The sequence below is a fragment of the Mirounga leonina genome, unplaced genomic scaffold, assembly GCF_011800145.1.
Source record: "Mirounga leonina isolate KUSES-001 unplaced genomic scaffold, KU_Mleo_1.0 Mir_165, whole genome shotgun sequence".
NCBI classification, from domain to species: Eukaryota; Metazoa; Chordata; class Mammalia; order Carnivora; family Phocidae; genus Mirounga; species Mirounga leonina.
Window position 1 is genome coordinate 25237440 of NW_023270415.1, and position 25413 is coordinate 25262852.

Below are 25413 nucleotides of genomic sequence, written 5' to 3' on the forward strand. Positions count from 1 at the left end.
GAGCTGTGAGGGGCGGGAGGAGTTGGGGCCCTCCTTACACACGCCTCCCCCAGGGTCCTGACCGGCACGCCAGGCCTCTGAAGCCCAAATCACGCCCACAAAGGCCAAGCGTCCAGGCTTCGCGGGGCCGGGGGAGAAGCAGAGCGGCTGCTCCCTGCTCCGCAGCAGGCAGCGGGCCAGGCTGGGTAGAGGTGGGGGTGGGCGAGGAGGGGCGCTCACGTCACGTGCGCGCGCAGGGACCGCAATAAATGCCCGGGAGCTCGCGGGAGCGGCGGAAGCGCTCGGCGCCTGCTCTGCGCACCGCGGCTGCACCGAGCGGGAGCGCGAGGTCGCCGCCGGCCTTCGCTTCCCAGCCCCGCTCCTGTCCCCGCCCCTTGCTCCTGCGGAGAGCGCTTGCAGGAGCTCGGGCGCCCACCCTGGCTAGCTAGCCGGGCCGCTCCCTTTCAGCCCGAATTTCAGGCTCTGACTTCGGAGCGCTTCGCCGGCTGCAGGACCTAACGGAGCCGCGAAGGCCCAGGCTCGCGTCCACCCTCAGTCAGCGCCCTCGTCGCCCCAGGACGCGCCGTGTCCCGGTCCTTCCCGACCCGACTGTGTGTGTGCATTCGCGTGCGCAGGCTGGGGCGGCTGCGGGAGGCCGGCCGTGGTGTTCTGCTCCGCTCTCCTAGGGAACTTCACGCTGGAGAGGTAAGGGCATTTCTAAAACTCATCGCCGAGTCGTCAGGCTCCCACCTTTTCCCATCTACTTTTTTTTTTTTTTCCCCCCCAAAACCCCACTTAAAAAAAAAAAAAAAGCCAACTTGTAGAGAATGGGCGGACACGGAGGGTGAGTGGGCTGCTTGGAAAGCTGCAGCGATGGAGATCTGCGGATGCTTGTGCTTTCAAGTGACTGTGGGTTTCACCTCCTCCTCCTCCTCCTCCTGTCGCGCGCTTTCCGTTTGGGTTATGAAGAGTGTGCGCCTGCGGCGTGTGGGAGGAAAAGCTGAAGTTAGTGGTGAACTGTTAGCTCTATCGGGTGCGGGCCACAGGCTGGGCTCACACTTCCCAGGAAATAATGATTGAATTCTTCTTGCCCTGCGCCTGGTTAAGAGGAGACTTCCTCCCAGACCATTCTTTGGCATTAGTTCCGTGGGCCCTCTAGATGTACCCGTGGATACATGAATGAATGACATTTTGTACTTTAAAACATGCACCTCAATTTCAGCATGTTGTGGACATTCTGAGTGTCTGCGAACTGGATATAGGACACTGGTATAAAATAATACCTTAATACAGAGAAACATGGACCTCTAGACTGATAGAAAACCCTGTAGGTAGATAATACCCTTTGCAGGCTGTATGTAATATATAGCCATCTAAAGCCTTTCAATTCAGAAGTTGATTTCAGACTTGGACTCTTCGGGGCTACTTTTGCCATTTATTTTGGCCTCATGCATGTTATCTTGGTACATATAGTTGCTTATTTTGTGAAAATAACGCAATGTGAAAAGTCCTCTGGAGGAAAAAATGGATCGGAGATAGGTATTTCAAAAAGTGCATGTCCATTTGTTGGCATTATAGAAACAAATCAAACTGTCACACTTCCTTTGTAACTGTTATTTTACTTTTGTTATTAGAAAATTAGTATCTGCCTCGATTTTCACCTTAATCACACTGCATGTCGTGATAGCCAAAAGGAGTGGAAGAGCCTGTCTTGGAGATTTTCCTGGGGAAATCCTGAGATCATTCATTATGAAGTGTACTGCGCAGGAGTGGCTCAGAGTAACCACAGTGCTATTCATGGCTAGAGCAATTCCAGCCATGGTAGTTCCTAATGCTACTTTATTGGAGAAGCTTTTGGAAAAGTACATGGATGAGGATGGTGAGTGGTGGATGGCCAAGCAAAGAGGGAAAAGGGCCATCACAGACAATGACATGCAGAGTATCTTGGACCTTCATAACAAATTACGAAGTCAGGTGTATCCAACAGCATCTAATATGCAGTATATGGTAAGGAAATTTTCAAATGGTATGTACAAAAAATGTTTATTAATGCTTTCAGTCTTCCTGGTTAAATTCCCTCATGCTATTATTTAATCTTTACCATTTGTCCTGTATGAAATTTAAAAAAAAAAAAAAAGAGATTTCCTTGGGGAGTATCTTCCCCTGCATATTTTTTTTATCAGTGTTCCCTTTATTCTAAGAGCTCTTTGAATTTCAGAGTAGAATTAAATATCTTCAGATGCAATGTTCCTACTAAAAGTCCTAAATTCTACTCTTACCAGGAAGATTCCTATACTGAAAATGCTGAACAGCTGACACATTTGCTTTTAAGTGACTTAGTAGAACAATTGCTTCCTAATTCCTAACTGATGGAACTTATGAATGGTGGATCTGAAAAAATCAGGGACCAATAATTTAAAGCAGTTTTCTGGATTGTTGATAACTTTCCAATGGGTCCTTGCTTCTTACCAATATGTAAATGACCCACTGTAAAGGGTATGTTTCTGTGGTTGCTTTATGTTAAGAAGTGCTTTGGCAATGACTTTTTTTTCTTGTGGGTTTATTTGTGCACTTTGACATGTGAAAACAAGCCTGGACAAAGATTAAAATAAATATGTGACTTATCCATAATAACCTCATATTTATTTTTAGAATAAAGTAACAAGTTTGGGAAACAGACTTACATTATTATTATTATTTTTATTTATTATTATTTTTAGAGAGGTAGGGAGAGGGAGCAAGAGAATCTTAAGCAGGCTCCCTGCCCAAAGTGGAGTCGGACGCGGGGCTTGATCTCATGACCCTGAGATTATGACCTTAGCCGAAATCAAGAGTCGGACACTTAATCAACTGAGCCACCCAGGCATCCCACAAACTTATTCTTTAAAGGCTATTAGGGTATTACTCATTAATGTATTACTCTATACCTTAAATATGGAGAAAAATTTTCAAATATCTATTACACTAAAATTAGGAATGTACTAGCAAAAACTGCTAAGTAATCATTGGTGATAGCAACGTTTATACAGTGAACCTTGGGAATCGCATTTCTCCTTTGGATACGTTGTAGGGTATTAATTTTAATGCATTCTGGTTTTCTTCTTTCTGTATTCACGTTAGTGCCGATGGATATTCTCTAGGCAGCTTTTATGATATATGGAAGTTCTAAGTTCACATTACCCATTACAAAGTATAGCTTATTATTTTAGCTTTCACTAGAAAAAAAAATTTACCCTGAAGAAAGTAGGTAGCTTTCAAGAGAACTCATCAGAGGTTAAGAATCAGGGCCTGGCAATCAGGCAGTCTGGATTTAAATTCTGGCACTGATACCCATTAGCTGTGTGACTTAGGGCAACTTAATTTCTCTCTGTTTCCGTTCCCTCATGTCTAGCATGTGTACTCACCTCAGAGGGTTGTTGTGGGAATTGATTGAGATGACCTATGTAAAGTTTAGCTCATTATCAGGCATATTGTAAGGTCTTAGTAAATGTGACTATGACCGATAGTTAATTTTACGTCTTCCCATAGTGTTTAAATAAAATACCTAAGGAAATTGTTAGCTCTTTTAAAAATTCTTTGTAGGCTATGACATCTGTAATGTCTCACATTTCGTTTTTTTTTTTTTTTTTTTTGTATTTTAAAACATTTGTCCAAAGTAAAAAATTCTATGACTTCTTCATTTGTGAGCTTTCAAACAGCAAGAGCCAATTATGGAGCCTTTCCAAGTAGGCCACCTTATGCTTATTCCATGTGGATAGGTATTCCATTGCTTTATTTAAAATAAGGAAGAACTTGGGAGTTTGAACCCACAAAAAGAAACCTGAGAATATTTGTGTGTTTTTTAAGTAATATGGAAATAATGAAAGAACAGTTCTGTAATTCGTTTTCATGTCTTACTTCCAAAGAAAATAACTGCCTATTGTATGATGTCTAGTCTGGGGTGTTTATAGGAGTTTCTTTTTAGTTTCACTGGTTTCATTCTATCCTTGAAATGTAGATTTAGAAACCAGCCAGGGTTTATGTTGTGTTGCCCTTAGATACTATTAGCACTGGAACTGTGTCTTGGCCATTAGCTGGGCTGCAAAGGACTTCATTGCCCAACTGTACTGGAACACGTTTTCTAGAATACACATTTAAGGGGAAGGTCTAAAAGAACAATACTATATTATGTGAAATATTGTTGACTTATGTATTACATGGCAGTAGAAGTATGGATGTTGATAAACCTTGTGAAAATGTTACTTATTCAAATAGTTATTTAAAAGTGTATTTATTCTGGGGCGCCTGGGTGGCTCAGATGGTTAAGCGTCTGCCTTCGGCTCAGGTCCTGATCCCAGGGTCCTGGGATCGAGCCCCGCATCGGGCTCCAGCCCCGCATCGGGCTCCCTGCTCAGCGGGGAGCTTGCTTCTCCCCCTGCTCATGTTCTCTCTCTCTCTCTGTATCTCTGTGTCTCGAATGAGTAAATAAAAAAAAAAAATCTTTAAAAAAATAAAAGTGTATTTATTCTGAGACAGCAAAATTAAAATTTGGCTTAAAGAGCTATTTCCTGTAAAATCTGCAATACCCTAGCAGTGCCACCACTTTGTCTACTTGTACACTGCATGTCACTAGCCAGTTACCTTATTTACGCTTGGTGCTCATGTTAGTGTACTCTTTGTACTTGAACCAATGGCAGCCAACCACATCCACATTTATTAACATCACATCCCTACCCCTACTCTTACCATCATTTAACTAATAGGGTTAAAAATTGACTCTGGAACACCACATCTTCCCTTGAAGAGCTTATAGGTTGATTGAGAAGAAAGAATAGACACATTTGAAAATGTTCAAGTAAACAAGGGCATAAAATTCTCTGCTAAAGTGTGTGAATAATGCCAAGGGAGCACCAATAATGGAATATTCCTAATGGTGAGAGTTAATCAGTGGGGAGGATGGGGTTTATGTTATTCCTGGAAGGTGGTCAGGACCCTGAATTGTGGCAAAGAGTGGAGGGCGTATCTCAGCTAGAGGAAGAGAAACAGGCAAGTGCTGCTTCCAGGGAAACTTCTAGAAGAAGAGTAGGTTGAGGAAAGCACAGACCTGGGGCAGAATCAGGAAAGGGAGAAATGAATTATTGATTATTGAAACCAGTGATGCTTGGAAAGGCTCCCTAATTGGCTTTCTTTTTGAAAGCTCATAAATGAAGAAGTCCTACAGATTTTTACTTTAGACAAGCCTTTAAAAAGAAAGATTACCCATATTTAATTTTGGGTAAGTTGAGAAACTAGAGCTCTTGGGTCACCAAGGGAAACTGTTGCTGAAAGAGGCAATGGATTTTTAAAGGAAAAACTAGCTTTGGCCCTCGATAACAGCAGGTTCACCTTTGCCTCTGCTGCTTGCAGGTATGTGAACTCTGACAGTCAGCAACCATTCTGGGCACTGCTTTTCTCAATGGTAAAATTGGTGTAAAGAATAAAACTACAAGCTGAAAGGAGATAAGACATTTGTTGCACATACTTTCTTTTTTTCAGGTCTTTCCTTTCCATGGGTTTTCTTTCACCTTATCATTTGGTTGTTTTATTTTTCTGGTTATTTCATCGACGTGTTCTTGTTTCTAGCTCGTCTTGTAAAACTTTGTTTCTTAGGTTTTTCCTTTTGGCCTTCTCCTTTCCTACAGGATGTTATGTACTCCTTTGACTTTAAATACCATCCGTATATTGATGGTGTATAGTCCATAGCTAATCTATATCTCTATGTAACAGTCTTCTCTTTGAGCTTCATTTTCATATTTCTTACTGGAAATATGGGTCATCTTGTGGTATTACTCCACAGTTACTTCAAACTTAAGATGTCTGAAAAGAAAATGAACTGCCTTACCTTTTTCCCTCCACCCTTGCCCGTGATCCTACTTCTTTTCCTGGATTCTTAGTAGATCTCATCAACATCTGCTCAGTTTTCTGTAAGCAAAGCAAAACAAAACAAAACACGCCACAAAACAGAAAATTGGCCCCATCCCCCAACTCTTGCCATGCTTTCATTCTTTCTTCCCACTTTCATATAACACATGCATGCAAACATAAATACACAGTTACTTGCCAAATTCTGTAGCTCCTGTCTCAGAAATGTCTTTTGAATTCATCTCTTCCATTTCATCCTAACCTTTGCTCATTATCTCACCTCAAGATTGGTACTACAGCTTCTCACCCAACGGACTATACCAGTCTGTTCCTACTTTATTTTTACTTTAGTCCACCTTCCTCATTGTTACTAAATCTGTCTTTTTCCTCAAACAAATCTGTGGTTGTTACTCAGCTGTGCAAAACTTCTGTTAACTTCTGGAAGCTCACAAGTTGAAGCCCACCTTGATTAATGTATAAAAGGAGGCACATCATGTCACTTCTGCCCATGGCCCTCCACTCCCTTGTGTATATCCGGATCTGTGTTCACACTGAACTATTTTCACTGTTCTTTTTTTTTTTTTTTTGAAGATTTTATTTATTTATTTATTTGACAGAGAGCGGGAGAGAGACAGCGAGAGAGGGAACACAAGCAGGGGGAGTGGGAGAGAGAGAAGCAGGCTTCCCGCTGAGCAGGGAGCCCGATGCGGGGCTCGATCCCAGGACCCCGGGATCATGACCTGAGCCGAAGGCAGACACCTAACGACTGAGCCACCCAGGCGCCCCTATTTTCACTGTTCTTAAAGATGGTTGTGCTTCCTCATGTCTCTTTGCCTCTTTGCTCATCAGTTTCTTCTGTGCCCAGAATATCTGTGCTTCCTGTCCCTTCCTCATAATCTGTTACTCAAGACTAAGCTCAAATGTTGTCTTTCTGCAGAGCTTTCTCTGGTGCACCCATTCCTCTGCTCCACAGAAGGAGCACCACTTCTGTGCTCCTCAAATATTTTATTCAAACTTATTGAAAGTATAACCGTTTTGTTGCAATTAAATAGTTACATGTCTCCTTTCCTTTCCAAGATTTTAAATTTCTAGATAGGTAAGCATCCTACCTCATTGTTTACAACTCTGTGCCTGATGCCTAGAAATGCTTAGTAAATATTTTTTTTGATTGAATATTGTTGATGGTTCAACAAATATGTTGAATGAAGGGGATGGGTGGAAAAATAGAGATTATATATGAGATAAATGTGAGGACAGGTAAGAAAGAGGAATTAAAATAATAAAGTTTCTGGAAGGTAGGATATCAGCAACACTGGAGATATTGACATAGAAACTGGAAATGCTAGAGATGAAGGAATGAATGTTTCAAATAATTCAATATTTAAAATATTGATAGTACATTAAAAATTATCCTGTAGTATGGAGCTACTGAGATAATAATAAATATATTCAAATATTCTGGAATTCAAATACTAAAATGAGTTAATGGGTATTTACCTCTTGCTACAAATTTTTAACATAGAGCCCCTAAAACACTATAGACTGAAATCCCAAGTAGTTCACTGTGATGCAAAGTGTACATAAGTCTAGAATGTGCTTTAGCAGCCAGAACAATTTACCTGAAAAAGGACACATGGGCCAATTATATAAGCCATTTTCCGCTATTATAACTATTTCCATGTCTTTTAGGGAACTGTTGACAGACACTCTGCTGGGAGGTTTGGTGGCTGTGCCTGCTTGTTCTCACCTGACATATGGGCAAAACTATGGGTAGAACCTTGGCATAGCACTTTCCCGAATGTAGAACAAAATACATCTGAATACCTCTCCTTTTGCTAGGCAACCAGAGGCTCTGAGGCAAACAACCAGTGGTACTTTTGGTCCATGGTGCATGTTGCAATAACTTGGTTCCTGTTTGTCGCTTAGATTTTTTCTGAGGCCATGTTTAACATGGGAAGTTAAGTTGTTAGTGGTCTTGTTTTTTCCTGTACTTTAGTATAGCAGATAATCATAGAAACTGGACATGAGACAACCTAGTTTGCTAAACAGGGTGAAGCTAATCTGGTTTCTGCCCTATTTCTGTCTGTAGCCTGAATCCAAACCTGAAAGAGTGATCTTTGTCTTGTGAGTTGCTCTGTTTATTCTCATAAATCTATATTTTCTGGCATTATTTGCCACCTGTTACATATATCCAGAATAAATACAGGTAATGAAATGATGGCCTCATAACTCATTTACCCAAAGTTCCATGTTTGCATATTTTTTATCTTGCTAAAAGTGGCAGAAAGGAAAGAGAAGACAAGTAGTTTTAGGAGGAGAATGGAGCACCCAAAGCCAGAAAATGCCACAAAGTTTTGAAATTGTTATTTATTCCTTCATTCAGCAGATATCAGAGGTTACTCTATGGCAGGCACCGCTAGGACCCAGAAGTAAACACAACAAACATTCTTTCTTGCCTGGAATAGGTGTGAAGACCCTGAATCACCATACTCAACAGATTGCCCATGTGGCTGACACAGAGTGAGGGTGGGAAGTAATGTAGGAAATGAGATCAGAAATTTAACTGAGAAGGACAGATTTAGATCATTGTAGAAACTCACTTTCAGTCTGAGCAGTAAGAAACCATTTGAACTGTTTAAACAGAGGAATAGTATGATCTTGAACTTACACAGAATCATCTGGCTTTGTTGAGAACAGAAATTAGGTGGTGCAAGGTGGGGCAAAAGTGTGAGCAGGGAGGCAAAGTTATTGCAATAATCCATCTAATACTGATAACTGGTAGCCACGAAGGTGGTGAGAAGTGGCAAGAGTGTGAATACACACTAAAACCCCTTTGTAATCATAACATCAATCTTGAAAAGTTCAAGGAAGCCTTGTTGCAAGATTACTGAAATTGCCTTGGTGAGCTAGGCAGCCAGTAGGCTGGGAGTTTCTGCATTTAATGCAAGATCTAAATCCAGTCAATTCCTGGCTGCAGTTTTTTGAAAATGGATGGTGTTTCTATTCTAGTTTAAAGATCAATGGGGAAGATTCTGTATCTTTCAACTTGTAGTGGCTTCCTAATGGTTACAGAGATCCCAGAAGTCACCCAGTTACTTGATATCCATTTTGCCAACAAATTCCAAGAGATTAGAGGAGGTGAAACCAACCTCTGCCTTCTCACTTCCCAGGATAAGGATGCCTGCTGTTTTCCCACATGGTTTTCTCTCCTCTCCTCTCCCAAAAAGCCAGTCTACTCTTTCGCTCCCTCTATTAACAATGGAAGATGAGACCTTTAGCATGAGAAGCAGAACAGGACAGTGGCCTCGTTCTTGTCCAGTAATCACCAGTTTCTTTATAATGGGGTATATCATTAAGATTTTATTTCATTTTGGAGTTAACAGATTTTGGATGTGGTGTATGGCTGTATAGTTTTTGCCTGAGGAACTAGAAGTATTGGAGTTACCATATTTTTAAGACAGGGAAGAATGTAGATAGATCAACTTTTGGTAGAGAAAGCTGGGGCTCAATTTTGGACATATTAAACTTAAGATTTAGCTTAAATATCCAAGTGAATTTGTCATGTATGCAATTAGACAAATGTGGTGTAGTCTAACATGGAACATAAAATTAGCATTTATCAGCATTTAGATAGTATTTAAAGCCATGAAGAAAGAGGGGATCATCAAGGAAGTGAGTATAGATAGAGATGTTTGAGAAGTGAGCCCTTGACACACTTTATGGTGTAGAGTTAGAGAGGTGGGAGAAACAGCAAAGGGAATTGAAAATTAGGAAAAAAAAACAAAACAATAACAACAACAAAAACACCTGGGAGCATGATGTCCTAGAAGCTAAATGAAGAAAGGCAGAAATGATGATCAGCTCTGTTAGATGACGCTTATAAAAATTAAGTAAAATGAGGAGCCTTGAATTTAACAATATGGAGGCGACATTGAAAGTCTGATAAAACAGTTTGGGTAAAGTCATAGTGGTCCAAGGGTAGCTGGGCAGAATGGGATGAAAAAAATGAGCACGCACGTTCATTCACTCATTCATCCAACACGTGTGTTTCATTTTCTATGGGCCAGGTGATATCTGCACTCTTAACTGTTTTCTAACCAAAACTTTTTAACTTAGTTTTAGAAGATGCAACTCAATAAACATATCCCACACTTATAATGATGGTCAATAGGAAAATGCAATTTCTTTGAGTATTTTTTTTACCTTTACTAAATGCCTTCATTAAAAACAAAATAATCATTTATAATAATTTATAATCATAATTGAGTGACATTGAGTTCAAGAACATTCTTTGCTATCATTCAGCTGTGTCCTCTTACACAGTCCTTTTAGGAATTTATACAACCAAATAATTATACATGATTTAAAATTTAAATTCTCATATTTTTAAAAATTTTTTTTAAAGATTTTATTTATTTTTTTGACAGAGAGAGACACAGCAAGAGAGGGAACACAAGAGAGAGGGAACACAAGCAGGGAGAGTGGGGGAGGTAGAAGCAGGCTTCCCACAGAGCAGGGAGCCTGAAACGGGGCTGATCCCAGAATCCTGGGATCATGACCTGAGTCAAAAGCAGACGCTTAATGACTGACCCACCCAGGTGCCCCTAAATTCTCATATTTTTAATGATTTTTACTAATTCAATTAAAGCCAGATATTTATAAAACTGGCATATATGTCATATATTATTATGTACAATACATACATATAATATCTAGTTAATTGGAAGAAAATGTACAAATTCAAGTGGTAATGAATTGTCTGGTTCAGGTATTACAGTATGTCTAAGTAACCCTTTCCTTCTTTTCCTATGTATCTGTTGCCTTCAAAATTTTAAGAAGTTACAGGAAAGCTTTTATAATTGATTAAACCAATTTGTTATTGATAAACTTGTGTTTGAGAAAGCATTTAATTCAACAAATACTGATTGAGCATTTTTGTGTCAGGCACTGTTCTTGATGCTGGAGGATATATAAAGTTCAATAAGTTAATGAAAATAAGGAGAATGAGATGATTGAGAAAGATAGAGATGGAGCTAATCCTGTTGGATAGTTGGGGAAGACTTCTCTGAGTTGGTGTCTCTTGAGCTGAGAGCTAAGTTACAAGAAGGAATCAGCTAAACAAAAATACAGAGATCTGGGCAGAAGGAATACTGGATACAGTCTCTAAGTCAGAAGTGAAGTGGGGTTTTCAGGGGTCATAAAGAAGGCTAGTGTGACTGAACTTTATTCAGTAATGAGGGAAGTGTTAGAAAATGAGGTAGACTTATAAGCATGGGCCAGAAGCCCTTTTGGGTTATAGGTGAGGAGAAATTTGGATTTTATTCTGAGTGAAATGGAAATCCATTGGAAAATTTCTTGCAAGGGATTGACCTGGTCAATTTCCATTTCAGAAATTATTCTGACTACATTATGGGGAGTGGTCTGAAGGATAGCTAAGGCTGAAAGCAGAGAGGCAGTTAGGAAGCCATTGCTATATTCTGGGTGTGAGAGAATGGTGACTGGGACCAGGGTGATAGTGGTAAAGATGGGGAGAGGTGGGTCGTTTCAAGGTATGATTTGATGGCATTGTCGATGATTTGGTTGATAGCTTTAATGTGAGGGGTGAAAGATAAGGAGAAATCTGGGATGTTCACAGATTTTACTTAAGCACATTGGTGGATAGTTGAAGCATTTTCTGAGAAGCAGACAGGAGTAGGTGAGGATGAAATCAGGAATCTTTTTGGCCAAGCTTCATTGTGATGCCAAATGTCATCTTCATTTGGGTTTTAATGGTCATTGGGGAGGTGGGACTTGAGATAAAAATGTGGAAATTACGTAGATGTTATTAGGAAGCATCTTAACTGACCGAACAAAATCATCCAAGGAGAAGATTTTTATGGACAAGAGTCATAGGCCTTGGATTGAGCCCTGGGGTCCTGCAATATGTAGAGGTTGAACAGAGAGGAGCAATTAACAAAGAAAGCTGAGAAAAAGTGGTCAGCAAGATTGGAGGAAAAGACAGGGTAGACTGGTGTCCCAAAAGCCAGAAGAGAGTTCAACAAGGGAGAAGTTAGTGTTTCAGTATTGTTGAGAGGCTGAGTAAAATGAAGAAGAAAAGCCAACAATGGTTTTGTTAACATGGAGGTTGTTGATGACCTTGATATGAGTAATTTCAGTGGTGGGGTCTGACTGGAAGTCTTACTGAAGTGGGAAGAAGAGAATAGGAGAGGTAATAGGGAAGTTACTTCAAGTAACTCTTTAAGATGATGTTGCTGTGAAAGAGGTTAAAGAAAGGAAACTACCTATTGCTAGAGGGGAATATGGGCTTTTTTTCATTTTTATAAAAGAGTATGTTTGTAGGTTAATGAGAATGAAGAAGTTGAGAAAGCACTTGGCAATGGGAGGGAGAAAATATAACTACAAAGTCACCTCATTTATTGTAACAGGAAAGACTGAGGCTATAGGTTCAGAAGCAGACAGTTTGGTGTATTCGATGAGGAAGAGAGAAGCGAATTTTCATGTGGATGCTTTCAATTTTTTCCCAGTGAAATTATAAAGCAAGATCATCAGCAGAGATTGAGAAGGTGGGAATGAAGGGTATGAAGATAGGACATTACGAGGTGGTAATCTTGGACATACTGCATAAAGATCCATATGGAATCAAATGTATGGGATGTTTTGAGATGTTTTCAGCTCATTTCGTTCATAATGCTTTAAGTTTAAAAATCCAAGAGATATAGAGAAGATTTACTATATAGTATGTTAAGATGTTTCTAAAAAACAGGGAGATTTAAAGTAATGATTCCTGCTCTGACTTGCCATAGGTCACATTGCTCTTTTTCAGCCACTTTATGTGATGTCACCTGCTTGAACTTTGAAGACATTTGACTAGGCATCTTCTGGAGATGAGAAAGAGATGATTAAAAGCAAGTTAGTGGGGTTCAAGTTTTGAAATATTCAGATACTACATAATACAGATCAAGTACAGATACAGACCAAATAGTATATTTGGGGTTCAGATTGCAAACTGAATGGGCTAAATACAGATAGTTGTATGGGAAGTCCAAAAATTAAATTATGGGACCAATCCAAATATGTGACTTGGAATAGTGGGTAACTAAAACTTACCAAAGATAAGAACCTGGAACTATGATCTGGTGAAACTTACTTTTTTTCTTTTAAGTAGTTAACAGAATCAATAAGGTGTGGTTAAGTCAACTACTTACACCTAGCTTATTGGAGAAATGGCAGCATATTTTCTATATTGGTAGCTGATCAACCTCAAAAGCAAAATATGAATATGGACATAATCTCTCTAGTAGGCTATGCTGCTTTATATTTTAAGCTTTTAATCGAAGAACATTTTGAAATCAATCATCAGGAAATTAAGGAGAGCAAGTGTTTTCATTAGAGAAAAGCCATTAGGTATGATTTTGGGAATAGGATGCTTTAGTCCAGCACTGCTGAAACTTTAATGTGCATATGAATCCCCTGGGAATCTTGTTAAAATACAGATTTTGATTCAGTAAGTCTACATAGACCTCACTATTCTGCAGGCTCCCAGGTGATGTGGCAGCACTATCTGGGAACCCCAGTTTGAATAGACTCTGGGCTCCCTGAAGGACATGAAACATTGACTCTGGAATTCAGATTCTTTCTTTTTCCCCTCCTCAACTATTATATTCACCTTCTTCCTTTTTATAAGATAGCAGCTGTAACTACTAATGCAGGACAACAGAAACTCCTTTTTGCTCTCTTTCAAGAAGTACTTAGAAACCAAAAAGATAAAAGCATTTGAACAGTAAAATCCCCCAATGCCTAATGTTTAAATCAGTGTAATTGGAGGAGAAATGGAAAATGAAATCTTAAAATTAGCTAATGGCACAGTTTTGTGGGATAGTGACAGGAGAGGTGTAGTCAGTGATAGGATAAACAATAAAGGGCATGTGAGTGAGGAGGGAGGAAGTGGAATTTCAAATTGAGCAAGTATGGAGGGGCAACTAGGAAAAAAAGGGTAATGAGCTATTAGATAAGACCCAGGAATGAGCACGAGAGTTCCTGTTCATAGACTTTCTCATGTATGTTGTTGTACCTCAGACAATATAAAGTAATCCCGTGAAGGGGGCAATCCCATAAAGTTTCTGGGAGTAAAACATAAAACTGTATCTTATATTTCCTCAAGACATGGCTGATCCATATCTGAAATACTGAATGATTGACTGTATGTGGTGAGCTCAAATGTTATTCAGAGAAGGGAAACCAAAGCGCTAGAAGTATGGGGTCCCGGGAGGGCGTGGCTCTGGATTGAGATGGAATAAGAGCATCAGAACTCCTGCCTGGAAAGAGAGAGCAGAGAGGTCTGTTCACCAAGAGTTCTGTGAACACAGAAAACTAAACAAATAAAAAGCATCACTAATTTCACATGAGCATCTATGCCATGATTCCATATACCTTGGGTTTTTTTGATGCTGTACAGATTTTGCCAAGCCTGATCACCTTTGCACATGTTGGAATGCCTTATGCCCTCCCAGTTTTCTCTCTAACAAATTTCTCCTCTTCCTTAAGAATCTGCTTTTGTCTAAACCCTTCCATACAGAGCTGGGTGCACTCCCACGCACTGCCCAGGCTCCCATAGCATTTCATATCTGCCTCTGCCCCTGGTATTTGCATCCTGTCTCTTTCCCTAACTTTCCATCATTTATGGGAAGGACCTGTTCTTTAGTAATTTTTGTATTCCCCAGCTGAGTGGCTGGGGATACTCCACGCTCAATTCATGCTAGTTGGAATGGGAAAAAATGTAATGAATAAATGAAAAACGAAAAGATGATTAGGTCTTCAACAACAGTTCTAAAATGGGTAGAATGCAAAAGGATTTCATTAATTTTGTTCTGACAAGAAAGTGCTCTTAAAAATTGCAAAAACATTCTTTTTAATGAAGTATGGTGTTTATGTTTTATTTTATAATTTTAAGTGCAGTGCATTTTGGTTAGGTAAAATCATTCTTTAATAAGTATGACAGGTGGCTAAATTGGCACTGGATTTCAGTGACTTTGAGAGTTACATTGGTTTATGGACAACTCTATTTCATGAAGTGAGGATGTCTAGACCCCTCAGCAAGTATGGAGACTCTTTCAGGAGATATAGGGATCAGAGTGCGAAGACTTTTGCCAGAGCACTGTTTTTGAGATGTAAATCACAATGTGGTAATAAGTACAAATTAATATATTTTAAAGTGCATATAAATCTTAAAGAATTTCAGAATAAAACAGTAATCAAGTAAGCCTTCTTAGAAGAGGTACATTTTGAAATAGTATTTGGAAGAAGTTATAGTCGTTGTGTGGTGGGGATTCTGGAAGAGAGCATTTGGATGATGAGAACCTTCTTAGTAAAGAGGTTGATATGAGAATATGTGTACAGTTGATTTGAAGGCAAGTACTTAGCAGCCACAATCTGTATAAACTGAGGATTGCAGAAGGGGAGGTGGGTGGGGAGATGGGGTAACTGGATGATGGGCATTAAGGAAAGCACGTGATGTGTGATGAGCACTGGGTGTTGTGCACAACTAATGAATCATTGAACACTACATCAGAAACTAATGATGTACTATACGTTGGCTAATTGAATTAAAAAAAAAAAAAAGAAAGAACTGATCCAAGCCTCTATATGGAGATATTTGGGGATGTATTTTTTCTACATATAATGAAAAGAACCTTGTTCAAGTGCAAATCAGACAGATTAGAGCATCATAACCCTACTCATCTTTCTATTCATATCTAAAAAAGAAAAAAATAAAAAGAAACATTTCCTTTGACAAAACTTGACAGTATTCATTTGATTTTTGTAAGTGAAAGTTATTACAATGGATTTCTAAACTTGAGGTTTGTGAACACTTTTTAAATTATTCCTCTATGTATTTGTGTGTGTATCATATATATATATATATATATATATATATATATATATGTAATGAATAAATGATACACACACATATCATCTTACCTAAACTTTGGAGGTAGTTGGGAGTTTCAGTGGAAATATTATCTTAGAAATTTAATAGGAAAACGGTCTTTAGGTTTGAAAGTTTATTGCTAATAGACTCAAAGCAAAGCTAGGAATAACTTACTCTAAACTTTGTATAATTAATATTGTGTTGAATTTGAATTGTAAGGGGGTTATTTACCTTTCCATTGGGACTTTAGGTGGCAACGATTGATTATCTTGTGTTTCAGTCATTCAAAATTTTGGATTTGAATTTCTTCCTTAGTCACATGAATAGCAGCAGTGTTCCATTAAAAGGCTATGCAAATCACAGCAAATTAAGCAGATTCTTAAAGGAACGATGAAATAAGAAAACATTTATTAAGATCTAATAGGTATCAGGTAATATGTTAGGCAGTTTGTAATATAAATTCTGTGAGATATTTTTATTCTCAAATACTATTTTTTAGCAGGAAACAATGCCTCAATAATAGAGTTCACCAGGAAAAAAAAATTGAGGGTCTATATGCAGAGTTGTGGACCGGACTAAAGTGAGCCATAAGAGATGGGGGGCACCCAGGCTTGAATGGTGATGTCACAGCCTGGTGAGGACTATTGCCTGAAAGAAGGGCTGTGTGACAGGTTACTGTCACCATCACAGTGAGGCAGAAGATTCAAAGGGAATGCATAGGGCTGGTGAGGGGGTAATACAGACACCTCACACCCTCTGACTTCCTGTTTGTGTCTCCCATTAGCCAAATCCAATTGGAATCCAGGGGCCAAGAGAGCCTGAAGTAACTTGGTATGTAGGATTGAGCCTTTTGGGACATAGAGAATGGTACTTAGGGACCAAGAATGGCTTTGTGGAAACAAAGAATATTGAACTCAATAGTCTTTCGCAGATTTTCAAATAAGGACTTTTGAAAACCATATTTCTTAAAATCATTATCTTAGTCATTGTTTAATTACTGAAGAAGAAAAAGTTAAAGGCATAGTACTAAAGGACACCTAAAAACCTGATTGCTGTGGTTCTTAAACTAGCTTTGAGTTTCCTAGCAGCCAAGGAAAAGAGGAAACCATGTTTACATAGCTCCAATTGACTGCTGGGAAGGAAAACAATTTATCATTCTTGAGATAGGAATTCTTAGTGAAAAGTTAAACAGAATTCTCACTATAGGAACAATGAGCAACTTACTATAGCAGTTTCATTAAAACTGTATAAACATAATCATTTAAATATTTCTGGTTTTAGCGTTTGGTTTAAATTGAAGTTAGGGTTTTAAATTTTAAGTTTTGGTTTCTATGTGTCCATCAACTTTTTCTATTACTAATTTGCCTAAGAAGAAGTTTTTCATTTGTTAACCCATCTCTTTCTTTCTGAAAACTAGAAAAGCATCCCTAAGTACAATAAATAAAAGCAATTAATATTTTATTTACTTTGAGGGCACCTGGGTGGCTCAGTCAGTTAAACGTCTGCCTTCAGCTCAGGTCATGATCCCAGGGTCCTGGGATTGAGTCCCATATTGGGCTCCTTGCTCTCTCTCTCTCAAATACATAAATAAAATCTTAAAAAAATAATAAAAATATTTACTTTCAAAACCCAAGTTATATTGAAATATAAATATAAACTAATACATAAGTAGATAATACAGAATGACTTATTATGAGAGTTTAGCTTTCCTATCATATATTCTTCTAGGCTTGACTTAATGATCAATCTTGCATCTGTCTAAATTGTATGAGCTATAAATAAATTAAAACCCGGTGTTAATTCTTATAAATTGACCCAGTGCTATAAATGGAGACTTAAAGAACTGAGAGATGGTACTTTTCAGTTACTAAAGGATTTCCTTAAGTACTGAATCTCCTCAAACATCTAGAACATAGTCTTGAAGATTATTAGCTACTCCTCTCTTAAATGACAATAAAAATAATGAAGGCGTCATCACCTTGGATTAATCACAAAGTTAATACAAAGATATGACATTTACAAAAGTAATCCAAGTTTAGCTTTTTAGAGGTTTACCTTTTGTTTAGCATAGGTACATTATGACTACCCTTTCATTTGAGTTTATATCACACATGTATGTTTGAGGCAGAGAACTTAGGTCCTGTATCTTCAATCCAAATTATTGATTGTTTCCAGGCCAGCTGTGAGACAAGCGATAACTGATTAGTACATACTGGTAATGTATGTTATGCTATGTTTTATATTAGATGCCATGGAAAACACACAAAAAAGTGTGAGACACAATTTTTATTTTGAATTTTAGTTTGGGAATTAAGACACAAAACAATGGATACAGATCAAGGGGAATATATAGTAATTGGTAAATTACATGTTTAAGAAGGTTCAGAGAAGAGTATGATAAATGGAATATTGTAGTTGGAATGACTTCCAAAAGGAGAGAGATTGTGAATAGAACTTTGGTGAAAGGATGAAGTTTAAGTAACTAAGTAGGAGAGCAGAAAAAGGACAGTTCCTTTTGGGGAAAATCTCTAATGGATTCAGTTGACCAAGAAACTAGACAGGTGCTAGAACCTTGCAACTCTAAGTGTGGTTTTTCAATGTATGGTCCTAGCACCAGATCTTAGAAATATTATAGTTTAGATTTGTCTCCTAACCTGCCAAATCAGAATCTGCATTTTTTTAAAAAAAGATTTATTTATTTTAGAGTGTGCATGCACAGTGAGAGGGGGTAGGGGCAGAGGGAGAGGGAGAGAGAATCTTCAAGCAGACTCCCTGCTGAGCAAGAAGCCCTTCTCAGGGCTCGATCTCAGGACCCCAAGATCATGACCTGAGCCAGAATCAAGAGTCGGCCACTTAGCTGACTGAGCCATGCAAGTGCCCCCAGAATCTGCATTTAAAAAAAGATCTTCTGGTGATTCATAAACTCTTTAAAGTTTCAGAGAGTCAGCTGTTGAGGGTCCCTGTTGAATAGAGGTGGGATATAAGTGAGCTAGTTAAGTTATGGTCAGACTGGGGAGGGCATTTGCAGTGAGATGAGAATGAGATGTATCAGTAGACATTTCTATGTAAGGATTGTGTTGAATTAATGGCTCTGCTGTCTCACAAGGGCAATCTTCCCTGCGTCATGCATTCAGTATCTCTATAATATTTAAACTGTGGGTTTATTGAAATCATCTTGTGTGTCTATCCACACATTAAATTTCCATTTCAGAAATATTTCAATTTTAAGGAAATGAAGAGGCAATTCCCTAAATTACAGGTTGCTAGGGATTTAGTTTTTTTTTAAGGTTTTAAGGCATTGTTTTAAAGTGTTGTAAGTAAAATACTGCCACCTCTGCCTCATATCTCTGTAACTTCCAGGAGACCCTCAGAAGTGCATTGCCTGGAGGTAATGCTACTTTCTCAGTACCTGGCCTCTTTGTGCAGTAATACAGGTGTTCCCTTTGAAATCTGAGCCTTGTACATTTTCCCTGGTACTACAAAGTCTTTTCGAGACAGGTGAAGCACAGTAGTTAAACACCTGAGGAAATTCTTGAGTTGTAAGGAATGTGTTACTGCAGATTTCCATGGTGCTTTCTATACCAGATGACTTTATCACAAAAAACATCATACATTCTTTCAGCATTGATTGACTTGCTTCTTTCTTTATTTCACTGATGTCAGTTTCTTCATTGTAATTCTGAATAATACCACCAACAGGGAGCAAAGAAGGTGGCTTAAAAAATTTATAATGCGGCATTATATTCGGAATTTAAATCTGAAATCTTGTGAACTGTCAAATGTGTGACTTGCTTAGAATAACATTCTTTTTGGAAGGTCAGGTTATTGCTATCGAGAGGATCATGTTGACAGCTTATCCTGTCAGATTTTTGGGTTGCACTTTCTGATTCAAATAGGACACAGCAGTGATTTGGGGAGGGATTTAGTTTTGACACATGATGGATAATTTATAAACCTGTTTTTCCAGAAGTAAAGGCACAGCAAGAATTATCTTTTATAGGTGGTATTTAGAAAGATGTAACTCTTCATGTCTTTGGTTTTCTTCAACAACTATGTTCATGAGCTGGCTAAAAATTCTTGTTCCTTTTAGCTGTGCAGAAAATTTACATGTACGTTATATTTTGGAAATCCATAAAACTATATCAGTTTTACAAAAATGTGTTAGCTGGCTGAAAAATCCTGTTCCTTTTGGCAGTGCAGAAAAATTACATGTAGAAGTCTATGTCTTACTTCAAAGGTTTTACCATTGTGTTTTCGGGATTAAGCTGAAGGGAGCCTGGATTTAACTTCTTACTGAAAATATATTCTTGTCACATTCAGTTAAGTTTCAGTATATCTGTCTTGGACAATATTAAAACTTTCTTTAGTAGGGATGATTCAGAAACAGTTGAGCTCTTCTCTAGACTCATAATTGGAAGATCTGAAACCTTTTTGGTTTTGCAATGTTGTAACACAGCTTTAATTCTTTTTTTTTTTAATTTAAGAGTAGTTGGTATACAATGTTATATTAGTTTCAGGTGCACAACAGCGATTTGACAATTCTATATGTTAGGCGGTGCTCACTATGGTAAGTATAGTTACCATCTGTTACTACACAATGTTATTATGGTTTTATTAACTGCATTCTCTATGCTGTACTTTTCATCTCTATAACTTCTTTATTCATAACTGGAAGTTTGTATCTCTTAATCCCTTTCAATTATTTTGCCCATCCCCCCTACCCACCCCCCATCCCTTCTGGCAACCACCAATTTGTTCTCTTTATTTGAGTCTGTTTCTGTTTCTGGTTGTTTGTTTAGATTCCACATATAGGTGAAATCATACGGTATTTTTCTTTGAGTTATTTCACTTAGCATAATATCCTCTAGGTTCATCCATGTTATTGCAAATGGCAAGATCTCATTCTTTTTTATGGCTGAGTAATATTCCATTGTATTCTAATAATGTATCTTTATTCATTTATTGATAGACACTTGAGTTGCTTCCATATCTTGAATATTGTAAATAATGCTGCAGTGAACATAGGGGTAGATATATCCTTTTGAATTTGCGTTTTTGTTTTCTTTGGTTAAATACTCAGTAGTGGAATTACTGGATTGTATGCTATTTCTGTTTTTATTTTTTTGAGGAATCTCATTGTTTTTCACAGTGGTAGCACCAATTTGTATTCCTACCAACAGTGTAGGAGGGTTCCTTTTTTTCCACACCCTCTCCAACACTTGTTATTTCTTTTTTTGTTTTTATGTGAACCATTCTGATTGGTGTGAGTGATATCTCATTTTTGTTTCAAGATGCATTCCTTGATGGTTAGTGATGTTGAGCATCTTTTCATGTTTCTGTTGCCCATCTGTATGTCTTCTTTGGAAAAATGCCTATTCAAGTCCTCTGCCCATCTTTTAATCACAAAATAGCTTTTGCTTCTTAGTTAGAAATGCCCTTAATTGTCATCAGAAAGATAATTTTACAGTTTGTAAGTTCTTACGGGGTTTTATAAACAATGCAGAGCATTCTATAAGAGACTATAAGTGCAAAATAATAGAATTTTAAAGCTGAACGTAATTGAAGGACTTTATTCTAGCTTCCTGTTGTTACAGATAAGGAAACAGAAACCAAACTTGACATAATCAAGAGACAAATTTGAAAGTACATAATTTAAATAAGAAAGAAAACTCTTCCAGGGTGTATCGTGTATTTTAATTTCTCACTGAAGTACTTTGAACAAATGCAAGCTTATTTTTACTCTGTCTATATAAGAAAATGAGAGGAAAATTTATGACTAATAACCTTACTTGCATATGTCCAGAAGACATAGAACTAGGGAAAGAGTGTTTTCAATACCATTGAAAGCTATCATGCTGTTATTATTTCTGACTGCCATTGACTGCTCAGGACTGAGGTAGGTTTGGAGATACAAGGGTGGTATTCCAAGTTAGGTATGCAGATATATATGTCTCAAAACAAGAATGTTTGTGAAATTCCTTTTGTCAAAGTTTATTGCAAATGCTAAGATAATTTTTAAAAATAATTTCATCATGCTATTTCTAGTTTTCAGTGGTAGGAAGTAGACCAGAGTTTCTAGCCTAGATTGGACTTTCAACACAATTGTCTTTTCAAACCACTGTGTTTTCATAATATTGTTACTTTGCCAGAAAGCAGTACAGGTTTTAAAAGTCCATATTAAATTGCAAATTGTATCATGGACAGATGCTTGTCGTTTGATTAGGCTACCTAATAGTATGATAGTCAAAGACCAGTTTTGTCTTTTGCATTTATCTTGGAAGTCCATTAAAACTGTATCAATTTTGCAAAAAGGTGTAATGAATTAGTACATTATTTCTATATTATTTAGATATTCTTTTCATTTTTAGATAATTGCAACATTAATTATATTTTCCAGTTGTTTTGGAAAAAGTTTATCTTCTTTATTTAAAGACATTTTTCTCAGCATGTCTTTGAAAAGACCTATTGTAGCTTTATCACACTTAGGTAGAATTTCGTAAAATTTTAGAAAATCTTACAATCCTATTTCTTCCTACTTAGAATGACATTTAACAATTATGAAATTATGTGAGTTTCTAGTCAATAATTTTCTTGTGCATTTAAAGGTGCCAGACCATTTAAAGCTGGTCAATTTAAAATGTCTTTAATCATTTATATATTTTCTTTGTTGGTGAATATAAGTCTGTAAAACTACTTTACTTCAGTGTCACCTAGGGTATTCTCTTTGGTAGACTAATTATCATGATACATTTCCTAGGACATGAATTTTCAAATTTTATTAAACTGGAAAGAGTTGTAAATTTACTGTGGTCAAGAACATATATTTGAAAATACTTAATCATTCTTAAGAGACAAAACTATTCTCAAGTATCAAAGAGAAAGGAAAAGTAATATCAGTAATGACAATTTTTACCTAATGTACAGTGATAGAACTTACTGGTAGCCTACTAATATTAACTCTGTTAAAAACTACATCCTTAAGTGGTTTCTAGCTGTCATCACCTATTATTAGAGCAGGATTGCAGGTATTCTGGTAGGAATATGAATTGTGTATGTTCACTCATGTTTCACAGAGGATAACAGTCAATGGAATTTTCTGTACATGTCTAGATAGCTACATACTTTCCAATTTTTACCACTATAATATTTCAGTACTAACATTACTTTGTATTTCTAGGCTTACTTTTGACAGTCCTTTGTTAACATTTAGGATTTCTCATACACAGTAAATGGTAAAGCCTCCCTGTTGAACTGGCTTTAAAAATATCATTGGAGACAAAGAATTTAGTAGTATTCTAAATGTTTCTTTGTAATAAAACTTCATTGAACACTTCACTGTGGTCTAAGAAGGAACAGCTTACAGATGTAATTGGAAAATAGAGTGGTTTTCATTTCTACACACCTCAAGTACCCATTTTATAAAGAAATGGTAATTTTAAGTGTGGTTTGGCTTTAAATTATTGCTGGGTGAATAGTTCAGAGAGGGAAAAAAAAGTCCATCAGGCCATCTTGATTTTATTTACAAACCTGAACTTAAATAGAAATGTATAGAGACTGACTTACATTTAAATGGGATGGGTATAAATTATTGGTGGTCTTAAAACATGTAATAAAATGTTGTGGCATAAAAATACACATTCCATGCTGTTTTCACAATAATATTTCTTCTAGGACAGCTATATTTTCATTAAGTTTTTTTAAAGATCCTCTCAATTCGTATTGTTGAACTTCACCTAAACACCTATGCTTAATTACATTCTTTAAATAATTACTTTAAAAACTATCACTAATTAATATTTGTTAAATATTAATAGTAAATTTTAGTTGCATGCTCCTTTGCTTCAGTTCTTATATTAAAATAATGTGTCCCTATTTTAGCCTTACTATAGTTCATTTGATATGGTTTCCCCCTTATTTTTAGTGCATTACATAGAAAACTTGCCATGCCATAAAAAACAGCTTATCCATAGTACATACTCAATAACTGAATTTTTTTAGTCCTTGAAGGGACCTGAGTTATCTTCTATTTTTCATTTTACAGATAAGAAAACTTAGCCTAAAGCATTTGAATGATACATTTTAAATTTTATTTCAATTTCTATACAACAGGTATGTAAGCAGACTTTTGCAATATAACATATTTGTGAATTTGTGAATTTGGAGCTGGTTGTTTATCCTCTTTAAAAAGTACCCATCTTCAATTTCATTAGAAAAACTAACATCTAAGATTATAGAATCATGTATAAAACAAGAGTTTGGCCTTGAATAAGGGTCCTATGATCTCTTTTAAGGGCTAAGTTTGGTGGGTCATACTTGGGTCTCTCACATGTTTGCTTGCAGTGACCTGGACTTGCAAACTGACAGCCTCATGCCTGGGCTAGGAAAGCCCAAACAACCGAAATTCCTCCTGCTTCTCTCACTCTCTGTGTGATCTCTCTACAATATCTTTCCAGCTATGTCTTCAGGGCAGCCAGACTATAATTTCTTGGCTCAGGTCTGTTAAGATGTGTATGGAGGGGCAAAAGGAGAGGGAGAGAGAAACCCAAGGAAACTCCATGCTGAGCATGGAGCCTGGGGCTAGATCTCACAACCCTGAGATCATGATCCTGAGATCATGACCCTGACAAAGAGTTGGACGTTTAACTGACTGTGCCACCTAGGTGTCCCAAGATGGGTGTGTTAAAAGAGAAAGAACTGACTGAATAGAGGCTGTATTTCGTAACCTTGCCTGAGAAATCTCACAGTGTCATTCTATGTATTAGAAGGGAGTTACTATATACTGGCTAATTGAACATAATAATTAAAAAAAAAAAAGGGAGTTACTATCCAGCTCAGATTGAAGGGAGGGGGAGAGAATTCAACTCCACCTTTGTGGGGAAGAGTGTTTTAAAATCACCACAATGGCTTCAAGCCATTATTTTATTTTACTTATAAGTCTTCTATTATTTATTATTATTATTATTATTATTATTATTTTTATTTTTATTTTTTTTTTTGGTGCTTCTTTTTCCCTAGTGTGCTTTCCTTTGGCCTACAGTCACGACTACAAATTCTCCCTAGAACCTGGCAGGTTACTTTTTTTTTTTTTTTTTTTTTTTTTAAGCTTCTGCATATCTCTCTTTTTCTTTTCTGAAGTCTTAACAAAGTAACGCACACTTGCTTTCTCCAATTTCTTCTTCCAGTCAAGTATGTGCCCGTGTGTTCTGACTTTCTCCCTAGCATTGTTCTGAAACTGTTCTTGATCATGAATTAGCACTTAGCAGCTCTTGTCTTTCTGGACTTCTCTGTGGCATTTGATCTTTTGCCTGCTCTCTATGCCTAGAATTCTTGTCCCGTTGCTTTATAATTTAATCCTTTTACAGTTTTCCCTTTACCTTTCTGATCCCATTTTCCCTGGTTTATTTTACTAATTCATTGTTTTTTTCTCCCTTTTAAGGTTGGTAGTCTTAGAATTTTCTTTTCATTCCTCTTCTCATTCTGTATCATCTTCCTGAAGAAAGTCATCTCTGGGTGAATAACATCAAAATTCATATCTTCAGCACAGATTTCTTTTCCCAGAATCCCAGACATCTATTTCCACTATCTCCTTGGCACACATGCTGCATATATCACAGACATCGCATGCG

General features: G+C 37.4%; 1 protein-coding gene across 1 annotated transcript in view; it reads left to right on the top strand.

Annotated features, from left to right (window-relative positions):
• The first annotated feature begins 256 nt into the window (after positions 1-256).
• The window catches only part of CRISPLD1 (cysteine rich secretory protein LCCL domain containing 1), a 43591-nt gene continuing 18434 nt past the window's right edge, over positions 257-25413 (top strand). The window contains exons 1-2 of the mRNA XM_035011392.1: positions 257-684; positions 1614-1986. Of these exons, the coding sequence (XP_034867283.1) occupies positions 1729-1986 (258 nt within the window). The 5' untranslated portion in view covers positions 257-684; positions 1614-1728. The remainder of the gene's footprint in view (positions 685-1613; positions 1987-25413) is intronic.